General features: G+C 54.1%; 1 protein-coding gene across 5 annotated transcripts in view; it reads right to left on the bottom strand.

The window, feature by feature from the left end:
• DNMT3A (DNA methyltransferase 3 alpha) overlaps positions 1-27,874 on the bottom strand; it is an 87,892-nt gene that overhangs the window by 17,871 nt on the left and 42,147 nt on the right. For 3 of the 5 annotated variants that reach the window (XM_035110749.2, XM_035110753.2, XM_035110750.2), the window contains exons 5-9: positions 27,300-27,346; positions 26,090-26,239; positions 22,606-22,638; positions 2,917-3,129; positions 314-472 (exon numbers count right to left, since the gene is read on the bottom strand). In XM_035110749.2, coding sequence (XP_034966640.1) covers positions 314-472; positions 2,917-3,129; positions 22,606-22,638; positions 26,090-26,239; positions 27,300-27,346 — 602 coding nt within the window. The remainder of the gene's footprint in view (positions 1-313; positions 473-2,916; positions 3,130-22,605; positions 22,639-26,089; positions 26,240-27,299; positions 27,347-27,874) is intronic. The other 2 variants (XM_035110751.2, XM_035110754.2) reach the window with 1 other exon arrangement.

Below are 27,874 nucleotides of genomic sequence, written 5' to 3'. Positions count from 1 at the left end.
ACCCTCGATGGCTCTGAGGCAGGATGCAGGCAGCCAGGCTCTGAATTCTAGAATTGCAGGAGGGGAGACGGGGGCTCTTGTGTTTGGGCCCCTCTTGCGGGTTTGCCTTTGGGGCACCTGCTTGTCCCCTGTGGGAAGAGGACGCTGAAGCAAATGGGCCCCTGGCCTGATCCTGCAGCCTCTTCTTTCATGCAGAGGACCCTGCCGGCCTCCAGGGGCTCAGGCCAGAGCAAGCAGGAGCTTCCTCGCCCCCGGCTGCCCGCTTGGCTCCCTCCCCCCCCCAAGCCCGCCTGCATCCCCCTTGGCCACTCACCACAGAAAACTTCCCGTCGCCAAACCACATCACCCAGCGCGTTCCCTCGGCGGCTCGGCTCCTGCCCGTCATCCACCAGGACACGATGCGTCCCGGCCACCAGGAGAAGCCCCGCAGTTTCCCCCAGACCAGCTCCCCGATCCCAAAACCCCGGCCGTCCTGCCGTGGGGAGGAAAAAGAAGAGACCAAGGTTTTTTGACAGATTGGCAAAAATCAATCAATCAATTCGTAATAAATGTTGGAGATGTAGTAGAAAGATTGGCACACTATACCACATGTGGTGGACCTGCCCAGTGATTAAAATTTTGGGGGGAAATTATTCATGAGGAGATTAAAAAATTGATAAAAAACATCATTCACCAAAAGGGCAGAGACGTATTAGGTCTTTTGTACAATGATATCCCTAGTGACAAAGTTAATATTTTCATGTACGCAACAACAGCAGCGAGAATATCAATAGCAAGGACCTGGTAAGGAAACAACATTCCAACAAAGGGGGAATGGCTATGTGAATATGTAGAATTAGCAAAATTGACGGATTTAATTCAGCAAAAACCAAAGGCCGGGATCCAGAAACAATGGAAATGTTTAAACGAATATCTAGGAAAACTAGGTCTGGGAACAAAAACTTGGTTGTGCTTAGATTCACCCTGTAGGAAACAATAGGAAAGGGAAAATATAAGTTAGCGTATGAGAAAAATCAAAGTAGGATGACAACAAACGACAGATTATTACTGTATGGAATAAACGAGTGCTGTGTGGGAAAGCGGTGGAAGTCTCTTATGAATTAATGCTCTACTTTGCTATGTATATTTTCTTTACTCTTCTTTTTTTCGTTTCTTTTCGTTTCTTTCTTATTTCATCTTTTCTTCTCACCTTAAACATTTGTAATTCGTTGTGGTGTTTGTAGTGAATCTTGTTTGTATATTTTTTATTATTATTTGTCAATTGCCAATAAAGGAAAAATTTTAAACGAAAAGAAAAGAAGAGAAGAGACCCAGAGGCCGTCAGGCTAAGGACGTCCAGCTCAGTTGCAGATGTGTGTGTTTTAATGGACAGAAGAAAGCAAAGATCAACAGCTGCAAGGATGCCGCTTGCCCAGAGTTGGAAAGAGGAGAAGGTCTCTCTCCCGCCACCACCAGAGAGGAAAGGCAGACCAAGTGGCTGGGCTAGGCAGGCAGAGATGGCGAAAATGATGCTGAAAATCAGAAACCAGGAGTATCAAAACTTCAACAAAGAAAGGGGGGGGATTTATACTATACTTGAAAGACCACTGTAAACATCTGGACTCTTTAGCAGGTCTTAAATAACTCTAGTAATGTTGCTTAGGCTTTGGATACAATGGAGAACCGGAAAATTGAAGAGTGACTTAGAATACACAGCTGAAAAGGTAAAAAGGGAAGAGGAAAGTCTAGAGATTTGGGAGAATCTTGTGTAATTTTTTCTATTTATGATTTTGAATGTCAACAAATCTGTAAAATCAAATAAAAACTATTTTTAAAAAGAAGCAAAAAAAGCAAAATTGTGAGTCATTGGGGGGAGGATGAGTATATTATTTTATAGGTTCTAAATGCCTCGCTGGGGATTTGTTCATCACCTAACAGGACTTGTGATGAACTTGCCACGTTTAGCTTATTTTTAAGTGGCTGGTTTGCAAATCCTTGTCTATAGCAGGCACCCCCAAACTGCGGCCCTCCAGATGTTTTGGCCTACAACTCCCATGATCCCTAGCTAACAGGACCAGTGGTCGGGGAAGATGGGAATTGTAGTCCAAAACATCTGGAGGGCCGAAATTTGGGGGTGCCTGGTCTATAGCTTCTGCTGTCCTTGTTCTGCTTTTGTCGCTTATCGTTCCCCAAGCCGCTCTGGGATTCGTTGGAAGGGAAAGTGGGGCAGAAATTGAGACGATCCCTCAACCCCCCAGCAGAGGCTGCCCGGGGGTCTCGAAGTGGGGCTTCCTGTGACATGGGGGAACTCAGGCAATGAGGGGGCAAAGGAGCCTGGAAGTGCTGCGGAGAGAGGACCGCCCCCCCTATGCCAGAAGGCCTTCTCAAGCTCCTAGTCCTCACTTCCACCCTCTCCACCCTCCCTTCTGGCTCCCTCCAACCAGCCCCTTCCCATCTTCCGTTAGCCAGCATGCTCTCTTCCCCCACTCCGTGCCTCCCGTCTTGCATTGCTGGGGGCTGGACTAGATGTCCCTGTGGGGCCCTCCCGACTCCACGATTCTGATCCTACGCTGCTCCCAGGATCTTTGCCTCCCCTTCCCTGGGGATTAAGGCTCCGTGCCCTCCACTCTCCTGTGGCTAAGAGCAAGCCCTCCTATCTCTCAGCCCGTTCGTTCCCCCCTGCCCCCTCTTCTACCCAATGCAAGTGGAGGGGGGCACCCCATAGGCAGCATGGGGGTCAGCAGCGGTGGCCGGCCACACCAGCTTCTCCCCTTGCAGAGGTGTCCTTGCCCACAGCCTCTGCCCTGCACAGCTCAGGCCAGCCCTGTCTGGGGGGCAGCGTTCAGTGTGGGGAGAGGAGAGGCCAGCCAGGGATGTGGCAACTTGCCAGGGGGAAAGACCCCCGCCCCCTGTGGACTGACAGAAGGCCACTCTCACCTCGTATTCCGGCTCATCGTCGGCTGACTTGGACATCCCTTTGTCCACGGCCTCGGGCCCCACGGGCTCTGGGGTGGTGGCCACCGTGGGCGAGGCGGGGTCCGTGGGCTGCTGCGAGGCTGGGGGGCTGGCCTCCTCCTCCTTCTGGGGCTCGCTGGGGGGCATCTCCTCCACTGCGTTCATCCCGGCAATGACCTTGGCCTTCTTCTCAGCCTGCGGAGGACGGCAGACAAGGTTGGGGCAGCAGACGAGGGAAGGGGCTTCTCTTCCCCCTCCTTCCGTGGTGCCCACCCTGGCGCCAGCTCAGAAGGGGGGGGGGTGCTCCTTCTGAGGCGCAGAGAGACATTTCGCCAGGAAGGATGCTCCCCCGGAAGCAGCTGGCACACTGGGCAGGCCATTTCAGGGGGCAAAACTAAGTTTTTGCACATTTCTTCAGTGAGAAAAAGTATGGCTTGGGGTGCTAGAAATTCAAATCTGCTATTATTTTTGCAACTGGACCGCACCTGGCTTGGCAAGTCTACGTTTGATGAAGAAGCACATGAACTGCTATCGGAAAACCAAATCATTGAACTGCAAGGCCTGGCAATAATTTTTAACGATTTCTATGCAACCTTATACAGTGGTGCCTCGCTTAACGAATGCCCTGCTTAACGAAATTTCCGCTTAACGAAATGATTTTTCGAGAGGAGGTTGCCTCGCTAGACGAATGCGTTTTACGAAAAATTCGTCTAGCGAATCGCGGTTTCCCACAGGAATCCATTGAAATTCAATTAATGTGTTCCTATGGGCAAAAAAAAATTAAAAAAAAAATTCAATGCATTTCTATGGGATTCGCTAGACAAATTTTTTCGTTATAAGAAAAGACCCGTGGAACGAATTAAATTCGTCTAGCGAGGCACCACTGTACACATTTTACTTACCAAGCAATACTATATTATATTAATTGGACCCAAATATTTTTTGAATTCCCATGCTTCAACTTTTTAGCACGCCTCATTTTGAGAATTTGAGAGTTACAAAATTCAGCAGGACCTTGTGGGGTGGGGAGGGGCCTTTCAGCTGGGGGGGGGGCTCACTCCGTAAATGCGGCAGCGTCAAGGCGGTGGGGGGGGGGGTCCCCTGGCCTGTCTTGGGGCACGGAAGGGGCCTGGTTGAGACCACCAGACGCAGCCGCCCACTCCAGGCGAAAGGTCGGCTGCTTGGGGGTCTCCTCCTGCCCCACACGCTCTGCCAGCCACACTGAGCTCGCCAGTTCCAATCCGCAGGCGGCCAGAGAGCTCAGTGCCAAACGGTCTCAGTGTAACGGAAACGGCCAGAAGCTTTTGGTCAGGGCAGGACAGAAATCCGCTCTGGAGGTTTCTCTGACCTGGGCAGCTTTTCTAACCCGCAAAGTCGTTTCCTCATTTCTCTGTTTCCCATCACAACCACCCTGCAGGGCGGGCCGCTCAGGAATCCACTGGACAGGAAAGGCGAAACAGAGAGCTGACTTGCCCGAGATCCTGCAGGGAATCCCGCGTGAGGGAGGCGGGATCCAAACCACCGTCTCCCAAGCCGGTGCAAGTATATCCCCACATTCTGGTCTCAAACCACAACTGGGGAAGACCAATTTTTAAGAGCGAAAAGGAGTGTTTGAGGATTTCTGACAAAATATTTTAAGCAAGTGTCCTCACATTGCAGGTTTTCGGCCTCAAGCAATGGCTCTCTCCAACTATGAAGGAACAGGCCTATGGGGGTAAAATAAATGGGGGGGTGGATCTCTCTTTGCAGTCCCCATAAGAAAGCAGAACCCGCCATTGCCTCTCTGGAAGGACCAGGGGCTCTAGAGGAGGCCGGTCACTTGGCAGCCAAAGGGGAGGGCCTGAGTTCGAGACACAGACTGTTGATGCGTGTCTGAGATTTGGGGGCTCAGGTGGCGGCAAGCGTGTGTGGCGACGGCTGCCAAGCACCTCAAGGACAGCACAAAGCAAGCCCCCCCAGGATGCCCTCACCTAAGGCAACGAGAACCGCTCATTCCAGTCCCGCCAATCTGCTTCTGACTACAGAACTGAGATGGACGGAAGCACAGATTCCCAGATTTCGCCTTTGCCCGTAAGAGCCCAAAACACTCCAGGAAGGAGACAGAAGACGGAATCGCCAAAGGCACGGGGGGGGGGGGGGCGCCGGCTGCTTCTCACACCCCGAAGCTGACTAGCATCGCAGACCAGCATCTACACCAAGTCACCACGAGAGGAAAGACCCTCCCCAAACTGGGACAGGCAAGTTGCCCACCTGATGCCACATTCGGCCTTCCACCCCAAAGCACTTGGGCAGAGTGAAGATAAGAGTGTCCCGGTGGAAACCTCCGTTGGCCCCAAGGAGCTGGCGTCGGAGAACCTGCGGGCGAATCATGGCCCCAAGCAGACGGGAGCTGTGCTCCTAAACATCTGCAGGGCAGCAAGTTGGCAAAGGCTGGCCTGGATCAGAGCCCTGGCCCCAGCACAGGGACTCAGCGCCATTGGCATGGCCCCGACTTCCACCTAAGTCTGGATCAAGATGGAAGGAGCCCAGAAGTGGAACCACAGGCCCTCCCATCTCTCCCATTTTTTATTTCTTCCCATTTGTAGCTTCTTATTATTTTATTGCTTGGCGTTATGTCTTTATATTGCTGGAAACCACCAGGCTGTGTTTTTATGATGCTGTGGTATTTATACATAAGTAATAAATAAACATCTCCCCACGAGGTCCTTGCCGCCCCTCCCTCCCTCCCCGTGGGATCTTTCCCCGACCTCCTTGCCTGGATCTCGCTCTGCACAAATCCACCTGCTCAAGAATTCCCCGGAAACGAAAGGTGTTCTTTGAATTTGGGGGGTGGGGGGAGAGAACTCAGGCTCTCACACAACCCTTGCCCACCCCAGGCAATTGGCCAACACCCAAGACTCCCCCTCTCTTGAAGAACAACAAGCAAGACACCTTTCCACCCCTTTCCAACAACTTGGGGGCATTTTCGACGCAGTTTGTTTCTGCGCACGCTGAGAGCAACCGGACCGGAGGAGCGGAGCCCACCCCAAATCTGTAGTTGCTGGAGGAAGGATCTGGCCCAAGAGCCATGCCAAGAAAAGGGCAGCGAGGAAGGTGCAGAAATCTGAAGAACAGCATCCAAGCGAGATCTGCCGAGATGCAAGGGCCCTGGATGAGAGTCTGCATCCAGTCGCCAACACAGCCCCCCCCCTCTTTGCATGTGCCCAAAGGCAGGTGCAAGGAGGGGGCTCTCTCTCTCTCTGGGGCTGCCCCAGATTCCTCAGGCCCCCCCACCTCCTGGAAACGCTCCCGGAGGAAGCCTCACGAGGAGGACCGAGGGCGGAGGAGCACATGCAGTCAAAGGATGGAAGTCGGGAGAGAGAAAAGGAAGGCCTTAGAATCATAGAGTTGGAAGAGACCACAAGGGCCATCCAGTCCAACCCCCTGCCGAGCAGGAAACACCATCAAAGCATTCTTGACATATGCCTGTCAAGCCTCTGCTTAAAGACCTCCAAAGAAGGAGACGCCACCACACTCCTTGGTAGCAAAGTCCACTGCCGAACAGCTCTTACTGTCAGGAAGTTCTTCCTAATGTTTAGGTGGAATCTTCTTTCCTGTAGTTTGAATCCATTGCTTCGTGTCCGCTTCTCTGGAGCAGCAGAAAACAATCTTTCTCCCTCCTCTATATGACATCCTTTCATATATTTGAACATGGCTATCATATCACCCCTTAACCTTCTCTTCTCTTCAAGCTGCAGAACCTGCTCCCACATGGGGCAGGCATGGGTGGCCGACTTGGATAGCTTTAGAAAAGGCCGGATTCATGGAAGAAGCCCCCCAGGGTGTGGGGTGTAACATAAGCAGTCAAATACAACATTTCCCATTTGCCTAGAGTGGACACAGACCGGGGGGGGGGGGAGTTGGTCCAGCAGCTGAACTTCCTGTTACACCTGGTCTGAAGCATCCTTCCTTTGCAGGTGACCAGGTAGGTGGGCGTGACCCTGGCAGACCCCACAAAAGGTCCAGTCACGCAGCCCCCTTCCTCTCTTTCGATGCCGTTTCTTCTCTTGGGACTGCACTGCTGGCTCTCAGCCAGAAGCAGGTGGGATCTGTTTCCATATGGGATGAACTCAAACCCTCTTCTGTAACTCTTAAGGCAGGCATCCCCAAACTGCGGCCCTCCAGATGTTTTGGCCTACAACTCCCATGATCCCTAGCTAACAACCAGTGGTCGGGGAAGATGGGAATTGTAGTCCAAAACATCTGGGGGGGCAAAGTTTGGGGATGCCTGCTCTAAGTGAAAGCCTGCCTTCCGGGATCCAGCTGTGAACTGAATGTGAGTATACTTCTTATTACTTTTAAAAGGCGGCTGTTGTGTCTTTATTCTTTTAGGAGGGAATCAAAGGGGTCTTAACAGAACTTAAGAGAGTCCAATGAAACTGCAACTACCGTAGCTTCCTGCTGTGAGGGGAATGTCCTTTGCCATGGGTAGGCAAACTAAGGCCCAGGGGCCAGATCCGGCCCAATCGCCTTCTCAATCAGCTTGTTTTTACACGAGTAGAATGTGTCCTTTTATTTAAAGTGCATCTCTGAAAAAGTCTGCTGGCCCCTGTACTCTGCTGTAGGAATAACCCAACCAGCCTGAGTTAGGAGGGATAATATTTAATCAATATATCCTCTCCTGCTACCCACAACATTCCCACAGAGGGCTCCTAGCCTCCTCTCCCAGGGAAGGAGAGATTGGGGGTGGGGGGAGCCTGGGGGAGGGAGGAGAGGCATTGTTCAATCACCGAGCTCCCTTCCCAGGGAATTAAAGAATGGTGGGGTTGGGGGCACCCCGGGTCATCTAGTCCAACCCCCTGCAATGCAGGAGAAGAGACCAGGGAGATCCGCGTTGGGGGGGGCACTTGATACCAGGCCCTTCCCTGGGCGCCCTTTTCCGGTGGCTCCCTCCCCTGGTCTTTGTGTTCAGACTCTGCCAGCCAAACATTTCGACGCTGCTCTGGGCATTGCAGCCGGTCTGACCTGACCCTCCTCCTCCTGCCGCTGATGTTGCAGTTTTATACTCCCATCGATTGATGGCTGACCTATTGCATTTTAATACGTTGCTCTTCACTCTGGGGGGCTCACAAAACTTAATAAAGCCTCGTAGAATTAATTGTCGTTGCTATCGGTCAAGCAGCCTTGAGAGCTATTGGCATAATGGAAGTGTGAATCCCCTCCTGTTTTTTTTTGGGGGGGGGGGTTAACTGGGATGTTTTTGTTTTTATTATGTCTCTTGTGCTTTTATGTTGTCAACCACCCTGAGACCTGTGCGTATAGGGCGCTATACAAATAATAATAATAATAATAATAATTAGTAATAATAATTATTATTAATTATTATTATTTCAGGAATAAGGGATGGGGTCCCCTGCAGGAAAAAAGGCTCTTTTCTCAGACAGGGCTCCCCGCGGCCCCCACCCAAACCTTCCTCTCGCCCCTGTCTACCTCCAATCTAAACAGCGCCCCCCACTGGCAGCCCACAAACTTCCCCCAGTAAACTTTTTAAAATAGTATTTTTAAATTAGATTCTCAAATTTTAAAAATGCTCTCCTGTCGGCAGACGTCCCACCCATCTTTCTACAGTGCTCTTTTATTCCCTTATAAAGCTATGTTGCTTACATTTTATCCATTAAACACGCCGATTCTAAATGGCCAAACTACAAATTCTCCTCCGTTGCTCTACTACATCAAACCCAACAAACGTGACATTTTTTTTCAAATATTCCGCAAAATTTCAAGAATTCCCTCCCCCCCCCATCCTCTAATTCTCAGTCTTGCTGCTGCTGCCGAACTCTCTCTTGATGGCGCAGGGGCTGCACCCTGAACAGCATGTGGCAACACCCGGGAGGGGGGGGCGCTTGGTCCTGTGGCCCCAAAGCCTTCATTTCCTCTTCCTCTCCCCTTGCAGTTTGTGTTTTTTTTGAGATGGTAAGTCAGCGGAAAGCGACAGTCTTCATTTGACTGCCTGTCAGGCTCTCAGGGAACCTTTTTGAGCTGAAAATTGGGGGCGGAAAGCCTGCAACTAAAACTGGCTGGGGATGGGAGGAGAGAGACCTGCTCAAGGGGAGAGCAGGCTTCCAGAAATGTTCCCATGAGAAACCGGGATCCCAAATCGTTGGGGAGGGGATTCTTGACTGCCCCACATCTCCAGATCAAGATGGGTCGCCCCCACCACCACCACCAGGGCACACTCCGTGACCAAACACAATTCAGTAGACAGGGAAGGGTTACTGGAGGGGGGGCACTCACAGATTTCCCCTCCTGTTCAAATGGGGCATCCAACCCTTGGGGGAATTCTGAAGTTGCCCCACTAGATTTCAGGCAGGTACCTGGGAAGCCTCCCTATCAAAGAATCAGAGAGCTGCAGTGTTGGACGGGACCCCTGGGGGTCATCTAATCTGGCCCCCTGCAAAAGAGGGCAACGAAAATGGTCAAAGGCCTGGAAACGATGCCTTATGAGGAATGGCTTAGGGAGCTGGGTATGTTTAGCCTGGAGAAGAGAAGGTTAAGGGGTGATATGATAGCCATGTTCAAATATATAAAAGGATGTCATATAGAGGAGGGAGAAAGGTTGTTATCTGCTGCTACAGAGAAGCGGACATGGAGCAATGGATTCAAACTACAAGAAAGAAGATTCCACCTAAACATTAGGAAGAACTTCCTGACAGTAAGAGCTGTTCGGCAGTGGAATTTGCTACCAAGGAGTGTGGTGGAGTCTCCTTCTTTGGAGGTCTTTAAGCAGAGGCTTGGCAGGCATCTGTCAGGAATGCTTTGATGGTGTTTCCTGCTTGGCAGGGGGTTGGACTGGATGGCCCTTGTGGTCTCTTCCAACTCTACGATTCTATGATTCTATGAATGCCAGAATCCGAGCTAGAGAACTTGTCCCACAGCTCCTTTCCGTAGATACGCTCCTTAACATGCGCTGGCACCCGTGTGTCTCAGGGGGGGCCTTTGGGGGTCAAGAGACGGTTGCAGCACCTGCAAAGCCTTGCCACGGCAGAGGCATGGCCTGGCACTTCTGCCAGGGGCCTCACAGGCCACCATCACGACTGCTGCCACCCTCCGTCACCGCCACAAAGCCTTGCGGGGTGCCGTTACTACCGCCACCGCCATGAGGCCTTGCAAGTCGCCACTGCTTCTTCCGCCAGCGCCAGGCCTTGCTGCCGCTGCTGCCGACACAGATCGCGGTCATGGCAAGCGGTTTCTGCCACTGCAGCTTCTGCCGCCTGGCGGCCTCAGATTATTTGTATTCCCTACTTTGGACTGTCCTGAATCCCACCATTGGGCAGCCCAGCCCAAGACCTAAAGTCCTGTTGGGGTGCATTTTGGCTTGCCTGCTGGTGAAACCGACTGTGTGGCGATTGATAACATCGTCGTTTATCCGTTTTAGACCCTTCAGTAGTAGCAGTTGCCAGACACTGTCCTGTTCGCCTCTGTATAGCTCCATCCTTATTTCAGACATTGCGCCAGATTGCAAGATTTAGCCGCTGATAACATTGCAATTAGGGACCCAGGTGGCGCTGTGGTTAAACCACTGAGCCTAGGGCTTGCTGACCAGAAGGTCGGCGGTTCGAATCCCTGTGACGGGGTGAGCTCCCGTTGCTCGGTCCCAGCTCCTGCCAACCTAGCAGTTCGAAAGCACGTCAAAGTGCAAGTAGATAAATAGGTACTGCTACAGCGGGAAGGTAAACGGCGTTCCATGTGCTGCTCTGGTTTGCCAGAAGCGGCTTTGTCATGCTGGCCACATGACCTGGAAGCTGTACGCCGGCTCCCTCGGCCAATAATGCGAGATGAGCGCGCAACCCCAGAGTCGGTCACGACTGGACCTAATGGTCAGGGGTCCCTTTACCTTTAACATTGCAATGCTTAGCTGGTGATATACAGTGGTACCTCTACTTACGAATGTTTCTACTTACGAATGGAGCTCCATCCGCCATCTTGGATGCGGTTTAGATAGGATTTTTTCTACTTACGAATTTTTAGATAGGGTTGCTTCGACTTACGAATTTTTTCTCCCAATGCATTCCTATGGGATTCGACTTACAATTTTTTTCGACTTACAAATGTGTGTTCGGAATGCATTAAATTCATAAGTAGAGGCACCACTGTATTGCAATATTGAAAAGCAGTCATCGCCCAGCCCTTACACACATTGTGATTAGCGATATATTGCCGGCTCAAATATTTCAAAACTATTATTACGATGTGAACTTCAAAGCAGTTTTGGACGATATATTCATATATCGCCCAGCGCTTTATGGGCCAAAGCAAAAGTTGTGTCTTTTCCTACTGCTCTGCCCTGACAAACAGCTGAGTCACGCGGTAGCGCAGTAGCAAAAGATGCGCCAGAATCACCTCCAGACCCCCGAATCACCAGGCGGCATAATTTTTTTAAAAATAAATCTGCTGCTGCCATGCTGCTGGGGGAATCAGGTGTTTGGCAGGATAGGTGTCCTCATCCCAGAAATGGTCTCTGCTTGCCAAGGACCCAGAACACCCTTGGCCAGGGGGACTCAACCGGGGAGGGGGGAGTGTGATGCTCAGAGCACAACCAATGGTCTTTCTGGGCATCAGGACGGAGCCCGTCTCCACCTAGGGGTCGTGGGGATTTGCCTGTGGATGGCTCGCCCCCCCCATGTCAGTAGCCCCTCGGACGTTTTAAGCCAGGCCACCGACTCGTGGCATCACCAGCGGTCTTCCTAGCTCTTGCTCACGAGGTCCCTCGCCCACCTTGCCCTGGCTGACCCACAGGAAGGCGACATGGGCTCTGTGTGGCATGGGGGGTGGGCTCCGAGTTCTGGGATTTGCCTGCCCTTCTCCCCTGCAAGCAAACAGACTTGCAGGCTGGACTTATTGCTTCCTTCCAAAGGCTCCGCATCTCTTCCTAAAAGCACAGAGACCAAGCTAAGACCCAGAGCCCCACTGTGCCCCACCCAACTAGCCAAGAGGTCCAGGATGGGAGGGGGAGCGAAGGGAAAAAAACAACCACAACTCTGCTTTCCAGGGAAACTGCCCAGAGAGTGAAGCTCTCATGAGAAGATCTCTGCAGGATCAGGCCAGTGGCCCATCCAATCAGCTTTCTGCTCAAATACAGTGGTACCTCGGGTTACAGACGCTTCAGGTTACAGACTCCGCTAACCCAGAAATAGTACCTCAGGTTAAGAACTTTGCTTCTGGATGAGAACATAAATTGTGCTCTGGCGGTGCGGCAGCCCCATTAAGTAAAGTGGTGCTTCAGGTTAAGAACAGTTTCAGGTTAAGAACGGACCTCTGGAACGAATTAAGTTCTTAACCAAAGGTACTACTGTAGTACTGCTCAGTAAGTGTTTAACGGTTGTTGTATTTGTTTAAAAGCGTCTCCACCCCCATCGTTCAGCCCGGACACTGAGGTCCATCGCCGAGGGCCTTCTGGCGGTTCCCTCGCTGCGAGAAGCCAAGTTACAGGGAACCAGGCAGAGGGCCTTCTCGGTAGTGGCACCCACCCTGTGGAACGCCCTCCGATCAGATGTCAAGGACATAAACAACTATCTGACTTTTTGAAGACATCTGAAGGCAGCCCTGTTTAGGGATGTTTTTAATGTTTAATAGACTGTTGTATTTTAATATTTTGTTGGAAGCCGTCCAGAGTGGCTGGGGAAACCCAGCCAGATAGGCAGGGTATAAATATATATTAATAATTATTATTATTAAAATTGGTTTTTTTAATAGAAAAGATACCCCAATAGGACACCTGCATCTCTTCCCTCCTGCCATTTCCAGCAACCAGAATTCAGAAGCATCCTTGCCTCTAAGGCAGAGCAAAGCCATCCTAGCAAATTTCCACCCGAGACCTCCTCTTCCTCCTCCTCTTCCATGAATTTCTCCAATCCTCTTTTGAAGCCATCCAGGTTGGGGGCCACCACAACTCGAGCCTCCTAGGGCAGTGTTTCTCAACCAGTGTGCCTCCAGATGTTTTGGGACTACAACTCCCATCATTCCTGACCACTGGTCTTGCTAGCTAGGGATGATGGGAGTTGTAGTCCCAAAACATCTGGAGGCACACTGGTTGAGAAACACTGTCCTAGGGAAAGCTGGTGAATCAGAGTACGGGCCGGGGGGGGGGGGAGGACCTGGAAGCCAAAGGAGCCCCGCCTCCAGCATTTCCCGGAAAGAAATGGTGAACTCTCTATGATCAAAATTAAAAAATTCCTTCAGTAGCACCTTAAAGACCAACTAAGTGTATCTGAAGAAGTGTGCATGCACACAAAAGCTCATACCAAATTAAAAACTTAGTTGGTCTTTAAGGTGCTACTGAAGGAATTTTTTTATTTTGCTTCGACTCACACCAACACGGCTACCTACCTGCAACTAACTCTCTATGATCAGTGTTGCAAGCAAAAGGGTGCCGTTTATTCATTGCAATGTGGAATTTATCCTGCATCTGCATCTCTCCCTATCTTTATCGTGTCTTGATTTATTTATACATGACAGGTAGGTAGCCGTGTTGATGTAGTCGAAACAAAATAAAAGAATGAAAAAAATTCCTTCCAGTAGCACCTTAGAGACCAACTAAGTTTGTCATTGGTATGAGCTTTCGTGTGCATGTGTATCTGAAGAAGTGCGCATGCACACGAAATTTCATACCAATGACAAACTTAGTTGGTCTCTAAGATGCTACTGAAAGGAATTTTTTTCTTTTATTTCATTTATACGTTTAGCAACAAAACGTGCCGTTTAACAAACGTCCGTGTCCCTCTGTGAGCTGCTTCAGGCTCAGAGGGGAAATGGCATTGGATAAACTAAACTTTAAAAAGCGTTCAGGAGCCTCTGGGGGGCCGGAGTTGCAACACAGATGGGGGGCAAGGAAAGGGGGCTTAAGGAGGGAGAAGAGGAAGCCCCCCCCCCCAGCCGGACGGATTCCGAGCTGGCTTCTACCGTGATGTTTGGTAAACTCTTGGAAAGCAAAACCCAGCTGGGAGGAACAAAATGGCTTTCTAAGTTCAACAGAATGGGAGTCTGAACCAGAGGAAGAGGAGGAGGAGGAGGAGAGGGCAACCTTCCTGGACAAATTCCTCCTGGCGCTGAAGATTTAAAGAGGCAGAATGGGGAAAGTGGCTCTGGATTCGAATTCTGATCCAGACTTTGCCAAGTTCTGCTCACTTTTCTCTCCTAGGCATCAGCTGTACAGAATTCAGCTTCTCCCCCCCCCCCCTACAAGGGGCAGATCTCTGAGCCAGCAGCATGCTGCCCCCAGCCCCTTCTTCCTTTCGGGGGGCTGTTGAGAGAGGGGTGCTTTGTTCTCTCCCCCCTACAATCTTCGAGGTCTCTCTATGTTCAGGCCTACTCAACCTACCCGCCTGCGCCTTCCACCTCCGCCTGCAGCCCCCCCCAGCTTCCTTCCTCTTCTACACCCCCCCCCCAAAAAAACTTCTGCTTCGGGACAAACATCTTGGAGGCAGGAGGATGCTCAGAGGTTGCTTGCCTGGGAAACGGGGGGGGGGTCCACTCCTCCTCCCCCCCACCCCCAGCAGGGACCAGGCCAGGCACTGGATTTTTTTGGGGTGGGGTGGGGGGGAGCACTGTCTGGAGAAGTGCCGGGGCAGACAGGGGCAAAAGGGAGGGCTGACAGCTGCAGTGGGGAAGGGTCTATCCTGTGCCCCCCACCCTTAATGGGGGTCCCGAGGGAGTTTGGTGGGCAGCCCCCCGCATGGCCCCCTCCCCAGCTCCCCAAAACTTCTGCTGAGAGCACAGGGAGTGGGAGGGGGCGAGAGATGATCCCCCCTCGTCGCCCCCAAAGAAGAGCAAAACTTTTCACGCGAGAGCCTCCCCCCCACCCCGCTGTCCCGCCAAGCAGCCTCTCGGGCGAATTGGGGACTCGGGGGGGGGGGCAGGATCCACCTTGGCAGAACGACAAGTTCCTCTCCCCCCCGCCCCCTCCCTTCTCTTTGCAAATCGATCCCGGGGGGGCTCCCTCGCCGCCGCCTTGTGCACACACAGACACCCCCCCCAAAAAAGCCCCCGCGCGTAGTGGAGGAGGGGGAAAACAAACAACCCCCCGCGCGCGTGCACTCCGTGCAAATTTGCTTTGGGGATCTGGGGGTGCAAAGCGGCCGAGCCCCCCCCCCCCGGGACTCCCCGGCGCCCCTCCGTACCTGCCCGCATGTCCCGCCGCTGCAGCATCCGCGGTGCCGCCGAGGGGGCGGGGGAGGGAGGGAGGGAGGGAGGGAGGGCAGGCGGGGGAGGGGCGCGCGGAGGAGGGGAGGGGGCGCGGGGGAGGGGAGGGGGCCGCGCCGCCAATGTTCTTTGTCTGGGAAACTCCGGGACACGTGACGCAGGGCGCCGCTCCTGGTTGGCCGCCAGCGATGGAAACGGGGGGGGGGAAGAGAGAGAGAGAGAGAGAGAGAGAGAAAGGTGCGGGGGGGGGCAGTTATCGGGGAGAGGAGAGCGGGTTTGCAAGGCTGGTCTGGCGGGGGGGGCGCGCCTCTGCAATTGCCCCCCTCCCCACGACTGCAGAGAACAGATTGGGGGGTTTTTGCAAACAGACCTCCGAGGTTTTTGTTTTTTGCTGCGGGGGGGGGGTCTCGCCAGACGAGCAGAGCCGCCAAGCATCGCTTTCCCGCTTCCCGATCCGGATTCCGGCCTGGGCACGTTCACACGCCCGACTCCGGATCGCGCGGGGCTTCTTAAAACCTCGGGGGGGGGGGCGGGAATCGTCTGCTCCTCCTGAAAATGCAACGAGGCGCTATCCCCCCCCCCCCGCAAAAGGAAAAGCGCGCACGTACAGGACCAACGCGGTGTCTCCAGCGTCACCCGGAGATTGGAGCCGCCCCCGAACCTATTGGCGCGCAGAGAGCGGGGCGCAGGGGCAGCGAGCGATCCTGGCTTATTGCGCGCACCATTTGCGCGGGGTTTAAATGAGAAATAAATGGGGGTGTCTCTATTTTTTGCAGCCGCGGCACTAGAACCCCCAGACCCCCAGAAAGGGGCATCAGAAAGGCGTCCCGAAACCCCGTCGGCGGCCTTGCGAATCTGCGCTGCTTGGCCATCTCCCGATCCGACCCTTCCGGGGACTTTGGGGAAACCACAAACCTTAACTTTATTCCTCGGAAGCTGCCCTGGAACACGTGTTGGGAACGGCGCACTGCACCCCACTATCAAAGATGCCGCTCGGAACACGCGTCAACTCGCGGGCAGGAGCCCAAGCCTGGAGCCCCCCCCCACTCCCTTCCCTGCAAGCGAATTCAGTGCCTGGGAGGGGCCGAATCGCAGTTTTCAGGGGCAACAGAAGCAACAGAACCGGCCGGCCCAGAGGGAGGGGCTCCCACGGCAGGCCGGTTGGGAAGGATGCGCGGAGTCCCAAGACGGAACCACAACTCTACAGGCATCATGAACATGCACAGGGGCCCCTCTTCCCTCGCATTTAATGGCACTCGAAATCAGACCCAGTTGATTTCACTGACAAAGTGCCCGGGGTTGGACTAGATGACCCTTGGAACCCCTGCCAACCCTACAATTCTGTGATCGTCGGGGCTCTCTCTAGATCAGGCCCATGGAATGGGAAGGCCCTGCCCACTGGTGGCAGCCCATCCCAAAAAGTCAACATGCTGTTCTCACCACCCTGGACCCCTCCCTGCACCCTGGACCCCTCCCTGTCTGTACAGCCCCCCCCCTCCTGGCTGTACCCACATTGCAGCATTTGATGGCCTCTCACTACCCACCTCCTGCTGCTCCATCTCTTTTAATTATTTTGAAGTGTCTCAAAAAACTTAAGTGGTGTACAACCAAATATAGACTCTATTATTACTATTATTATTATTAACACCAACACCAACATCATGTACAAAGGATGCAATCGAAAACAGAACGTGGAGAACGGGCAGCTACGGGATACATTATTAAAAACAACCCAAGGTTAAAAGTGGGACTATCTGCAAAATTGACAAATTCTCCAAATGAATCACACTCAGCAGACCCACCGGAATTCAGTTTGCCATGCCCATTGACCAATGGGTTGACTGAGCAGGACGTAGCTGGACTCAGTCCGTGAGTATCAAGGAAAGGCGTAAGAAAAGGGGGGAGCACCCATAGAACCCAGACCGGAGAGGTTTGCCCACCTGACCCTAAAATGCAACTGGCCCACTCATAGCACAACCAAAAACCATGTCAACAAGAAGGAAAGTGAATCTGGGGGCCAGTTTACAAAGCCTCCCCCCCCAACAGACACATTCAAGGCAAATTCAGCAGCTCTGAAACGCCACCCAGGAACGGGACCAGGAAATGGCTCCTAAACATCGCCATATCTTAGCCTGAGATTCCCTTGGCAACCCAACCTGCTCCCTCCCGCCAGATGTTTCGGACCATAACGCAGCTGTGGTGTCTAAGTTGTCACAGAATCTGGAGGGCACCAGGTTAGGAGAGGCGCTGCTGGATGGCAGGACCCCAAGAGCCAGACAGGGTTTGGCCACGGAAGTGACCCCACTGAAAAAGAGGCGGGGGGGGGGGCAGCCAAGGCTACTGAGCAAGGCGGGCAAAAGGAGCAGGGAGCGAGCGCAATCTGCACATTGATTCCCAATGCAGCTGACTAGGAACATAAGAGGCAGCTGGATCAGGCCCAAAGAAGCCTGTCTGTCTGGTCCAGTGCCCTGTCCCCACAGGGGTCAGACAGTGGGAAAGCGGCAAGCAGGACCTGAGCCCCAGATCGCCCTCCCCTCCGTGGGTTTGGCCGGTCACCCGAAGTCTGGTGGCTCAAGCCCACCCAGGGACAGCTGCGGGAAGGATTCCTGCCCTGCAGGGGGTTGGACTGGATGACCCTCCCAACTTACAATTCTGTAGCCCCCCCCCCTGCAGGAATCTCTCCCCTTGCGCCCAGGCACCTTTGCCCTCTGGAAAACCTCTGTTACCTGGTCTGAAGGTGGCAAGTGGCGGCAAGCAAGATGCAGCCCCAGAATAATCCGCCCCCTCACCATGCGTCTTTGTCCCCAGGGTGCTCTCCCCCCCCCCCCGCAACACCCCACAAAGGGAGTCTGCAAAGCTCTCTCTCTCTCATTGCTTCTCCCTTCAGGGCAGAGTTTGTTGCAGCTTGCCCACCTCATTCCATGGGGAGAGGGGGAGAGCCAAGAGGATCCCGTTCCCCGGGGGGGGGGGGAGCAGGGACAGTGCAGTGGGGAGGGGCTAAACACTTGCTTGGCATGCAGAACGACCCAGGTCCTGTCCCCAAGGGCTTACTCAGCACTTCGAATAGTGGATAGTTTTAGCATACTCAAGAATCCAAAGTTTTGTGCCTTTTGAAGGAAGGGATAGTTCTACCTTTACCATTCCAGTGCCTTCTGTGCCCCCCCCCCATATCATGGGGCAGGAGACTTGCTGCAGGGCAAGACCCCCCCAAATCCCCTGACCCTCCAGAGACGTCACTGGCCGTTCGTTCCTCAAGCCCAGAGAGACCAACACAGAATGCTAACCTGCCTCCCACTTGCGACTCCCAAGGAATTCCTGCTCCATCCATGCCCTCGGTCATTTTACAAACATCCAGCAACATGCAAGAGCCGCTTCACGGGCAGGAGAAACAGCCCATGCCGTGACTTCTCCTGTCCTCTGCCACTTCAGAAGGAGCTGCTGTGGGTTCAAATGCTCCTCCGTCTCATATCTCCCTGCACACTGAAATCTAGCAAGTCAGGGGGAGGCCGCTTTAGCCACACACATGCCAGCTCTCTACATGCCAGGAAGTTTCGCGTGGGTGAGTAGCAAAGCACCTGTGGCCTGCAGACCAAAGCAGAGTGACGCCCCCCCCCAGTCCCCAATACAGACCTTCCTGACCTCTGTACATTAACTCCTTGCTATCCCTGCCACTGTCCAATCTGGGCTGCTCTTGGTTGAACAGAGCCTCCTTTTAATGCAGAGGGCACAAACTGGGCAGCCTTTGCCATGTGTGCCCTCCTCCCAAGCTGCCTGAAGGAAAGCCCACACACAATGGCGGGGGGGGGGAGGGGGAGATCAGAAGGGCCATACATCCCAGTGGTCAGAGCACCTGCAGGCCCCGGAAGACTCTCCAGGGGAAAGGGACGGGGAAAGGGACTGCCGGCCAGACAGAAGAGAGACCTGGCCAAGGAGCAATTAGCTGCAATTTAGCTGCAATTCCTGCATGGCAGGGGGCCAGACTAGATGGCCTTGAGTGTCCCTTCCAACTCTGCCATTCTGTGAATCTCTCGCTGGCCTGCTGGCCTGTCTTTTTCGCCACCAGCAGAGGAGTAACCATGCAGGAGTGTGCCTGTCGCCCCCCTGCATGCTCCTCCTTTCTCCCCCCCCCTGGCTGCTCCCTGCCCTCCCTCGCCCCTAGAGCCCGGCCTCTGATGCTAGGTGAGGCTAAGGAAGCCTGGGGACCCTTCTCCAACTGCGGGGTCCCCTCCTCCGCCCCTTGGGCATCCCTGCCTGAGCCACACAGCCCCCTCCCCATTTTATCTGGAGGTGGGAGGGGGCTGCCTCTCTGGCTCCTTCTTCCTGCCGCCATGCCAGCAGTGAGGGCTGCCAGGCTATAAATAGACCAGGGCCGAGCAGGGGGGGGGGGAAACCTGTTGCTAGGGAGACCCAGCGGTGGAGCAGCGCCAAAGAGCAGGGACACGGAGATTCGGGGAGGGAGGAGGAGGGCAGGGCAGTGGCTGTGCGCGAGTGCATGCCTGTGGGCACGGGTGGGGGGGCACTGTGGGTGCTCTGCTGCAGGCCTGCCACGGGGAGGGGGGTCTCCGGTTCCGCCATTTTGCTGCAGTGTGCGGGCGCAGGCTCCCCTCGCAAGCCCACCCCTCGGATCCTTTCCAGAGGCGAAGCAAGCAGAACAGAGGAGAGGGGTGCTTGCAGCTGAGGGCCCCCCCATTTTGCACAGCACTTCAGGAAGGGGGGGGCAGGAAGGGCCGCAGAGCAGGGGCTTGCATGCAGAAGGTTCCAGGTGCAGAGCGCAGCCAGGGCTGGGAGGGACCTGACCTCATTTTCCTGGAGAGCGGCTGCCGGCCAGTGCTGGCCAGGCTGAGCTCAGGCTCGGTGGAAAGAGGAGGGGCCCCGTCTGTGTGGCACAGCTGCCCTGCCGGCCGCTGACTTCAAGAGGAAGGGCTGCCTCTGCCCAGCCTGGCCTGGCCTTTGCCTGCAGTGTCCGGGGGGGGGGGGAGAGAGAAGCTGCCCCACCCACCCCAAGGTGCCGCCTGAACTCCCAGCACCCAGGAGCCCGCATTGCCAATGCTCAAGGCAACAGCTGTTCCCAGCTGGAGCGGGCAGGAGTTCTCAGCTTGGCCCACCTGAAAGGGAGGAAGGCTAGAATTGTAGAGTTGGAAGGGACACCCCAGGGTCATCTAGCCCAACCCCCATTGCCAGCTAAAGAATCCCGGCCAGACAGCCACCCAGTAGTCTTCATTTAAGGGCCTCCTGTGGAGGTAAAACCCCAGGAGAAGATGGCAGCTCTATTCTGTTGGGGCAGGAGAGCGCCCCCAGCAACCTAAGAAGCCGGGCCCCTCCCTGATGGCACTGCACCGCCTTTTGCCCCTGCGCTGCACGAGACCCCTTTTGCTTGGGGGGGGGGTGTCCATGCCGTTGCCCCCCTTTCCATGAAAGACTTTAAGCGTGAGATACCAGCCCCCCCCCCCAGCCCAACGCCCTTCTTGGCCCCATTTACACTCACTCCCTCCACTCAGGCCTTCAGAGTTTGTTCTTTTAAAAGCAGAGTCCCTTGGGGGGGGGCATCATCTGCTGCCTCAAACTCTGCTTCACCCCCCTTTGCCCATCCAAAACTAGCCTGCCCCAGGACCGGATTAAGACCGGGGCACTGGAAAGATTTGAGAGCCCCCTAGAAGGATGATATTGCCGAGATCCTGCGTTGTGGGGTTTGGACTAGACTCTCCGGGCTCCTTCCAATCCTAGGATTCTATAGATCAATATTAAACCACATCTCCTTAATCTCTATTAGAGATTTTGTTATTTTATTATTATTGTGTATATATGTATGTGATTGTTTTCATTAATTCTGGGAGCCTTTTTTTGTGTGGAATCTGGGTTCGGCTGCCAAAGCAAATCTCTGGGGTGCCCCTTTGAAGCAAGATGTTTCTCCAGCCCTGGCTTGCCCTCAACAGGTGCCCCCCCCCCCCGCAGAGTATCCCAAAGAGGCTCCCCCTACAGAGCTACGCAGCACCCTAACCCCCCACCCTCCCCTCGCACCGGCCCTGGCTGACCTCTGGCCCTCCCTGGGCCTCCCCCTCTCCCTGCACCCAGCGGCGTCACAGGCAGCTGTGGTTCCTGCCATGCAGAGGGTTGGTCTAGATGACCCTGGGATCCCTTCAAACTCTACTATGATTCTATGAACAGGAGCCAAGGTCCTGGTCAGCAGCAGCAGACCTTCTTCTGCTTGCACCACCTGCCCCCCGGGCCAGGAAGGGTGCCGGGTGCGAGTCACCAACCAGCCCAACTTGAAAACCCACGGGATGACAGAAGGGGTAGGAAACACCAGTGTCAAAAATCTCATGTGTGTAGCGACACACACACACCACTCTCATTGCAGGAATACAGCCTATTCGTCTAGGGAGTTTGGCAGCCAACCATTCAACTGTTTTATTTTCTTTCTTAAAAGTCCATATGCTCTCTCTCTCGCTTTCAGCTCATCCACCCAGCCAGGCTGTTCCAACATATTTGGAAGGGGGAGAAACTCTGCGAAGAAGCCAGGCTGAGGATGAGGCAGGAAGGAAGCCTTGCATTGGAAAACAGGGTGAAGGGGGGGGGGAGGTCACCTTCTTCCATTCAAACTGGCAGCAGCAGGCCTCAGCGCTCTTTCAAGGATCCTGAGCCCCACACAGCTTTTGATTTCCAGCTACACGACAGGCTGCCTTATACTTGGAGGACGGGTCCACCGAGTTGAGATTCCTGCGTTGCAGGGGGTTGGGCTAGATGACCCTCGGGGTCCCACCCAACTCTACAATTCCAGGATTTTAGGATTTAGTACTGTCCCCACTGACTGGGCAGAGGGTTCCAAGCAAGAAAACACTCCACCTGCAGATGCGACCACTGGGGACCGAATCAGGGTGCCAGGCAGATGCTCTGCCCACTAGGCCTCCTCTCAGTGCCCTCTCAGCTCCTGGCTGAAGAAATGAGTCGGGTCATCTTGCATTCCTTTCAGACCCCCATTTCCTACTCCCCAGGACAGGGACAAGTCCCCCCGCAATGGAAAGGCAACCGCTGGGTCCAATCCAGCCACTCACAGATTCAACAAATCATCATAATAAATTTTACAAAGCACCCCAACCCCGAGAGGGTGGCTTGCCCGGCGGGTGGGGTGGGGTGGGTGGGTGCCTACAATCAGGGCACCCCGTGGGCAATGGTGACATAGCTCTGGGGCAAAAGAGGATCTGGGTTTGCAAGGAGGGGAGGGTGGAGATGGGGGGGGGTTAGGGGCCAGCAGCGAAAGGGTGAGGGGGTTTAGAGGCCAGCCCCCACCCTGCACCCATCTTTCCAAAAGGAGCAGCAAAGTGGGTGCCTGCTCGTGAGGAGGAAGGAGCCCTCCCTGGCAGCGGGCAGACGCAGGGGGAAGGCGTGGGCACATCCACAGCCCCCCCGCCGGCAACCCACAAGCCCCAGCACGGGGTCCACATGAGACAAGCCGCCGCCCCCCTCCCCGCAAAACCCCAAAGGTGCGCCACGAACCTTGTCGAGCTGAGCTGCCGCTGGGTTATCATTCTGTGGGAGAAAGGTAAAGGAGAGGAGGGAGTTAGCACACACAGAGCCACGCAAGAGGACGCTGTCTGCCGCCTGCCCCACAGGCAGGCACAGGGGGCCACACAGGGGGGAGGGGGTGCAGCTCAGCAGGAGCCAGTTCACCTAAGGCAGGAGGAAAGCCCAGAGCCCCTAGCCCTTTTGCCCCAGGCCAGCCTCAGATCACCTGCAGGAGCACCGCGGGTTGTTCCCCGAGTTGGCGAGGCTCCTTCCACAACAGCGAGAAGCCAAGCCTTTAGTCCTGCGGAACTCCCTGCCACCGCAGATGCAGCAAGCGCCTTCTGCGCCGGCTTTTACACACCTGCTGGAAACTTTTTGGTTCCCTCTGACTTACGCAGGGAATTAAGAGCACCATCCTTGCCCAATGGCTACTTGACGTCTGTTTCTAACTTTCCGTGGCTGTATATTATTATTGCTATGAACCATAATAAATGTGAGGGGGAGGGGAGGGAGGGGACTGGTAAACAAATGTTCAGTATTGGAGCACCTTCTGCCCCAGTCCCCTCCTTGTTCAGGACGTCCTACGCTGCGCCTGTCTCGGGGATGCCTCTCTCCAACCCATAATGCTTTGCAGGCAGACCAGGGTACCAGGGCACAGCAAAGCATGCTGGGAAGGAGGAGGCCACTAGGGCAGACCCCTCCTTTGAGTCACAGAGATGCTGTAAAAACATAGTGATAAAAGCCACCTCTCTAACTCCCTAATTCAGGCATCCCCAAACTGCGGCCCTCCAGATGTTTTGGCCTACAACTCCCATGATCCCTAGCTAAGAGGACCAGTGGTCAGGGATGATGGGAATTGTAGTCCAAAACATCTGGAGGGCTGAAGTTTGGGGGTGCCTGCCCTAATTATTATTATTTGAACGAAGAGTGTGGGACTCGTAATGTTGTGGGTCCCTTCCAATGCTATGATTCTAGGAATGCCTGGAAGTTACACAAACAGAAGTGGCCACAATGATCCTAAACCTGGAAGGAAAATAGGGTGCGGGATTCCCAGTGCAGCCCATCATCGCATGTGCCCTGTGCCCCCTGCAAACACCGCCAGGGTCCTTCCTGGTCTCTGCACAGTTCAAAGCACCTGCAGAATATACCTTTGCGCCACCAGCGATGCATTTCTGCAAGCACGCAGTCTCGCATCTTATGAACCCGTGCCCACGATGGACGTGCGCCCTCCCTGAATGCCAGACCATTTGATGGGCTGCATGTGCGCACAGCCAGCCAGCCAGAGGCACCCAGGAGTCATGGGGCAAGGGAAGGCAACCCCACAGGGGCTCTGTTCATGGCAGAACATGTGGGAGGCTGTGGAGAGGCAGAAGACGGAGGAGTGATGCCAACGAGGGGGACCAAGAGGGATGGGTGGTCCGGGTACAAGTTCCCAAGCACATTGCTAAACGGTGGAACTCGCTGCCACTGGAGGCCATGACGGATCAGCAAAAACCGCCCAGATCTCTCAGGCCCAAGATTTCCATAGCAGATTGAGTGCAGGTTTTTTTTGGGGGGGGGGGAATTGTGAGACACTTCAATGCCTGGCTGAGCACTGGGATCTCCTAAGCGGCTGCCTCGGAAACCAGACGGGTGAAGGAGGGGGGAAATATTAGGTAAGGAAATGAAGTAAATAAGTAGATAACCACACATTAAGAAAAAAGTTATGTGCCAAGCAACACCGAATCCTGCAAGCTATGTAAAAGTATGCAAACTTACATATGATTGCTTATTTTGCAGACTTATCTACACTTTCAAGCCACTCTTGACTCTCTTCAGGACTAGAAAGTTGCCTCTTTAAACAGCGGAAGATGAGCTAGCCAGGATGCCAGGTTCCTCTCCCCCCCCCCCGCATCCAGCTCCCCCCCCCCGCAGGCACGCGGCCAGCCACCCTCTTGCCTTAGGCACACAGCCTTGCCTGACACAGAGAAGGTAGAGGAAGAGCCGAGACCCTCAAATTCTCCCAACCGGCTCTCCAGTCACTCCCTGGGGCTACGAAAGACCCTCAATTGTGAGAAGGCGGCAGAAAAGGGATTTGGGGAGCCAGGAGATATTGGCCTGCGCTGGTCATTACTCCTTGGAATGAGAACACAAGGGAAAGGGGGCAGGGGTGTGTGTGCCAGAAAAGTGAAGACCCCCCCCTCCCCACATTTCCCATGTGCTCCCAAGCAGCAAAGCAACATTGCAGGGGGTTAGACTAGAGGACCTTTGGGGTCCCTTCCAACTCTAGAATCCTGTGCAATGGGACAGAGATGGGAGACATTCTGCAGCCCATTCTGGGCTAGTAGAGGAAGGGGAGTGTTAGAGAGACCCGCCAATGCCCCTAGGGCAGCCTAGGCTGGCACTCTTGACCCCCCCCCCCCCGGATCTACTGCACACACGGGACCCCCCTCTCACGGGACCCCCCCCCACCAAGCACCCAGCAGCACTGCCACCCCAGGACAGCCGCCCCTGCTCTGCTTGACAGCCACCCTTTCCCGCTGCCACCCTAAAGCAGCCGCTCCGACCACTACTCACTCCTGCCTTGCATGGCCTCCAATGCACCACCGCCTTGACCCGGGCCAGGACCGAGAGGCAGAGCCGCCAAGGCCCCAACCTTCTCTCGGGGAGGCGCATCGTGGCTTCTCTCCCCCTCCCCCAAACACAACTGGATCATAGAATCGTAGAGTCAGAAAGGGTTCCCTAGGGTCATCTAGTCCAACCCCCTGAAATGCATGCGGTTGGACCAGATGACCCTCGGAGCCCCGTCCACCCCTACAGTTATGAGAACTGTCATTTGGGGGTGGAACAAAAATGGATCCCTAGAAGTCCGCTGTGCAGGGAAGAGGGATGGTCTGCTCTGGCAAAGTCTTCCTCTCCCATCTCTGGGGCAGAAAGCGCGGCTATAGGGAAGAGCCGTAGTTCAGTGGTAGAAAACAGCTGTCCTGCAACCAGGTCAGTCCCCACTGGCAGCATCTCCAGGCAGGGCTGGGAGGGACTCCTGGAGAGCTGCTGCCAGTCAGTGCAGACAATACTGATCAAGATGGACCAATGACATGAATGAGGCAGCTTCCTTGCAGACAGGACCCCCACATTCTCTACGAAGAGGGGCTGACAGAATAAGCCATCACCTGGAAAACATAACCCTCCCCACCCAATAGCACCTCTTCAGCGCGGAGACTGGTGCCTTTCTCGGAAAACCCCATAAACAGCAGCCCAGAGCCCATATTGAGACCCCTGAGAAATATTGGGAGTGGGGGGGGGGACTTGGTCCACCTTATTTGTGACCAATCCTGCACTTGTGCCTCGGCATTGGGAGGCAGAAGCAGCAGGAATCCTGCTGGAGGAGCCAAGGGGGAGCCCCAGGGAGAGCTGAGGACCCGTGGGGAGGGGGTTTGCAGAAGGGGACCCCTCCCAGGGCGCCCCCACCCTGGGACCCGGGGGCGTCCAGGCTCACCTCTCGCTTCCAGCGCGCCAGCCACTCGTCCCGCTTCCTCTTGCTGATGTAGTAGGGGTCCCCCGCCTGGAAGGTCAGGCGCGGCATCGGCCGGGGGCGAAGGCTCGACTCGCAGCCCAGGCCGCCTCCTCGCAGGCGGCCGCGAGATCCCTGCATGGGGGAGATGAGAGTCAGGAGGGATCACCGGATCGGGCCAGATTCCCATCTCAGCCGATGCTCCAAAGCAGGAGCCGAGTGCAAGACCTGCTCTGCCCTCCTGCCATTTCCAAAAAGTGGCCTTCAGAAAAGCATTGCTTTTATTTTGGGGGTACAAGGCCGTTTTCATTCCGTTTCCTTAATAATAATAATAATAATAATAATTTATTTATTTATACCCTGCCCATCTGGCTGGGTTTCCCCAGCCACTCCGGGCGGCTTCCAACAGAAATATTAAAATACAATAATTTATTAAACATTAAAAGCTTCCCTAAACAGGGCTGCCTTCAGATGTCTTCTAAAAGTCGGGTAGTTGTTTTTCTCTTTGACATCTGGTGGGAGGACGTTCCACAGGACGGGTTTCACATGGTTCAGTGCCGAGATATATCTCTGTTTACACTGGACCCCAATACTCGAACAATTACATTAAAACTAAAAATCAAACAACAAGACTCAGACAAACGTTTCTGAACACATTCAAAAAGTTGTGTTGAAACGTATATTACAAAAAGTATTAACAATTATTAATGATGATAAAAATTATGTATAGTAAAGTGCATTGCTTAGACTGAATTTTGAATTTATAGGGCTCTATTGGAAGGGGGGGGTAAAAATATGTCCTTCGTGAACCGTTTCCCCCCCAGCCAGTCAAGATCAGAGCTGCAGCTTTAAGAAAGGGAGCCTGAGCCTGCTGTTTTCCTCTGCCCTCCTCATCCTGTTTTTCCTTGTGTGTCACATCTTTCATACTGGGACTGTTTTATTCCTGGTCTTTCTATGAGCTGTTTTTGGCTAAAGAGTATATGCTCTACATCAGGAGTGGGGGGGGGGAGTTGGGCAGCCCCCACAGTCCCCACCCACTGGCTCTGATGGGAGCTTTAATCCAAGAGTCCCTGGGAGAGCAAAGCAGGACCCCCACTCCCACTCTAAGCAAGCAATGCTCCAGCCTGTGGGCCCTGGAAGCTGCTTCCTTCCCCCCCCCCCAAAAAAAGAGCCCTTCCGTGCGGAAAATACTTGCCTCCATTTTCAGGGAGTTGTAGTGGTTTTCCTCCTTCTCTTCTTTGCCTGGAAACAGAGAGAGAACAGATTGAGCGCCAGGATCCCAGAAGGGCCGGGGGAGAAGTCTGGGCCATGCAAGTCCTTTGGTGGGGGGAGTCAAAGCCCCCCCCCCCCCCGCTCTGGCAAGTGCCCACACGCAAAGGAGGGCGTTGTGCCTGCGCTGGGTCTGATAGCGCTGCCCCTCGTGGCCTGGGCCCTCCTCTCTCGCTTTTCATATTTAAATTGTTACTGGATTTAAAAACTTAACACAAAATCCAGTTTATACACTTCTCTTAACAATTTGACTTCCCATCCTAACATTCGCGATGGTCCCCCCCCCCAAAAAAACAATTTCCTGCTGCCTTGTATTCAATACTTATTCTAAGATACATTTCTTTATTTTCTTCTTCCTCTCCTTTCATTGTTTAGACTTCAAGACCTGCTCACGGTTTCATTTGGCTAGAGCACTTTTTAAAATAGTCCGATAGGAGTTTCCATTCTTCCATCTACTTTCCTTCATTCTGGTCCCTTATTTTTGCCGCCGATCTCGCCATT

This window comes from Zootoca vivipara, chromosome 3 (assembly GCF_963506605.1).
Source record: "Zootoca vivipara chromosome 3, rZooViv1.1, whole genome shotgun sequence".
Classification (NCBI taxonomy): Eukaryota; Metazoa; Chordata; class Lepidosauria; order Squamata; family Lacertidae; genus Zootoca; species Zootoca vivipara.
The sequence above is the reverse complement of the archived record's forward strand: the minus strand, read 5'-3'. Positions and strand labels throughout refer to the sequence as shown.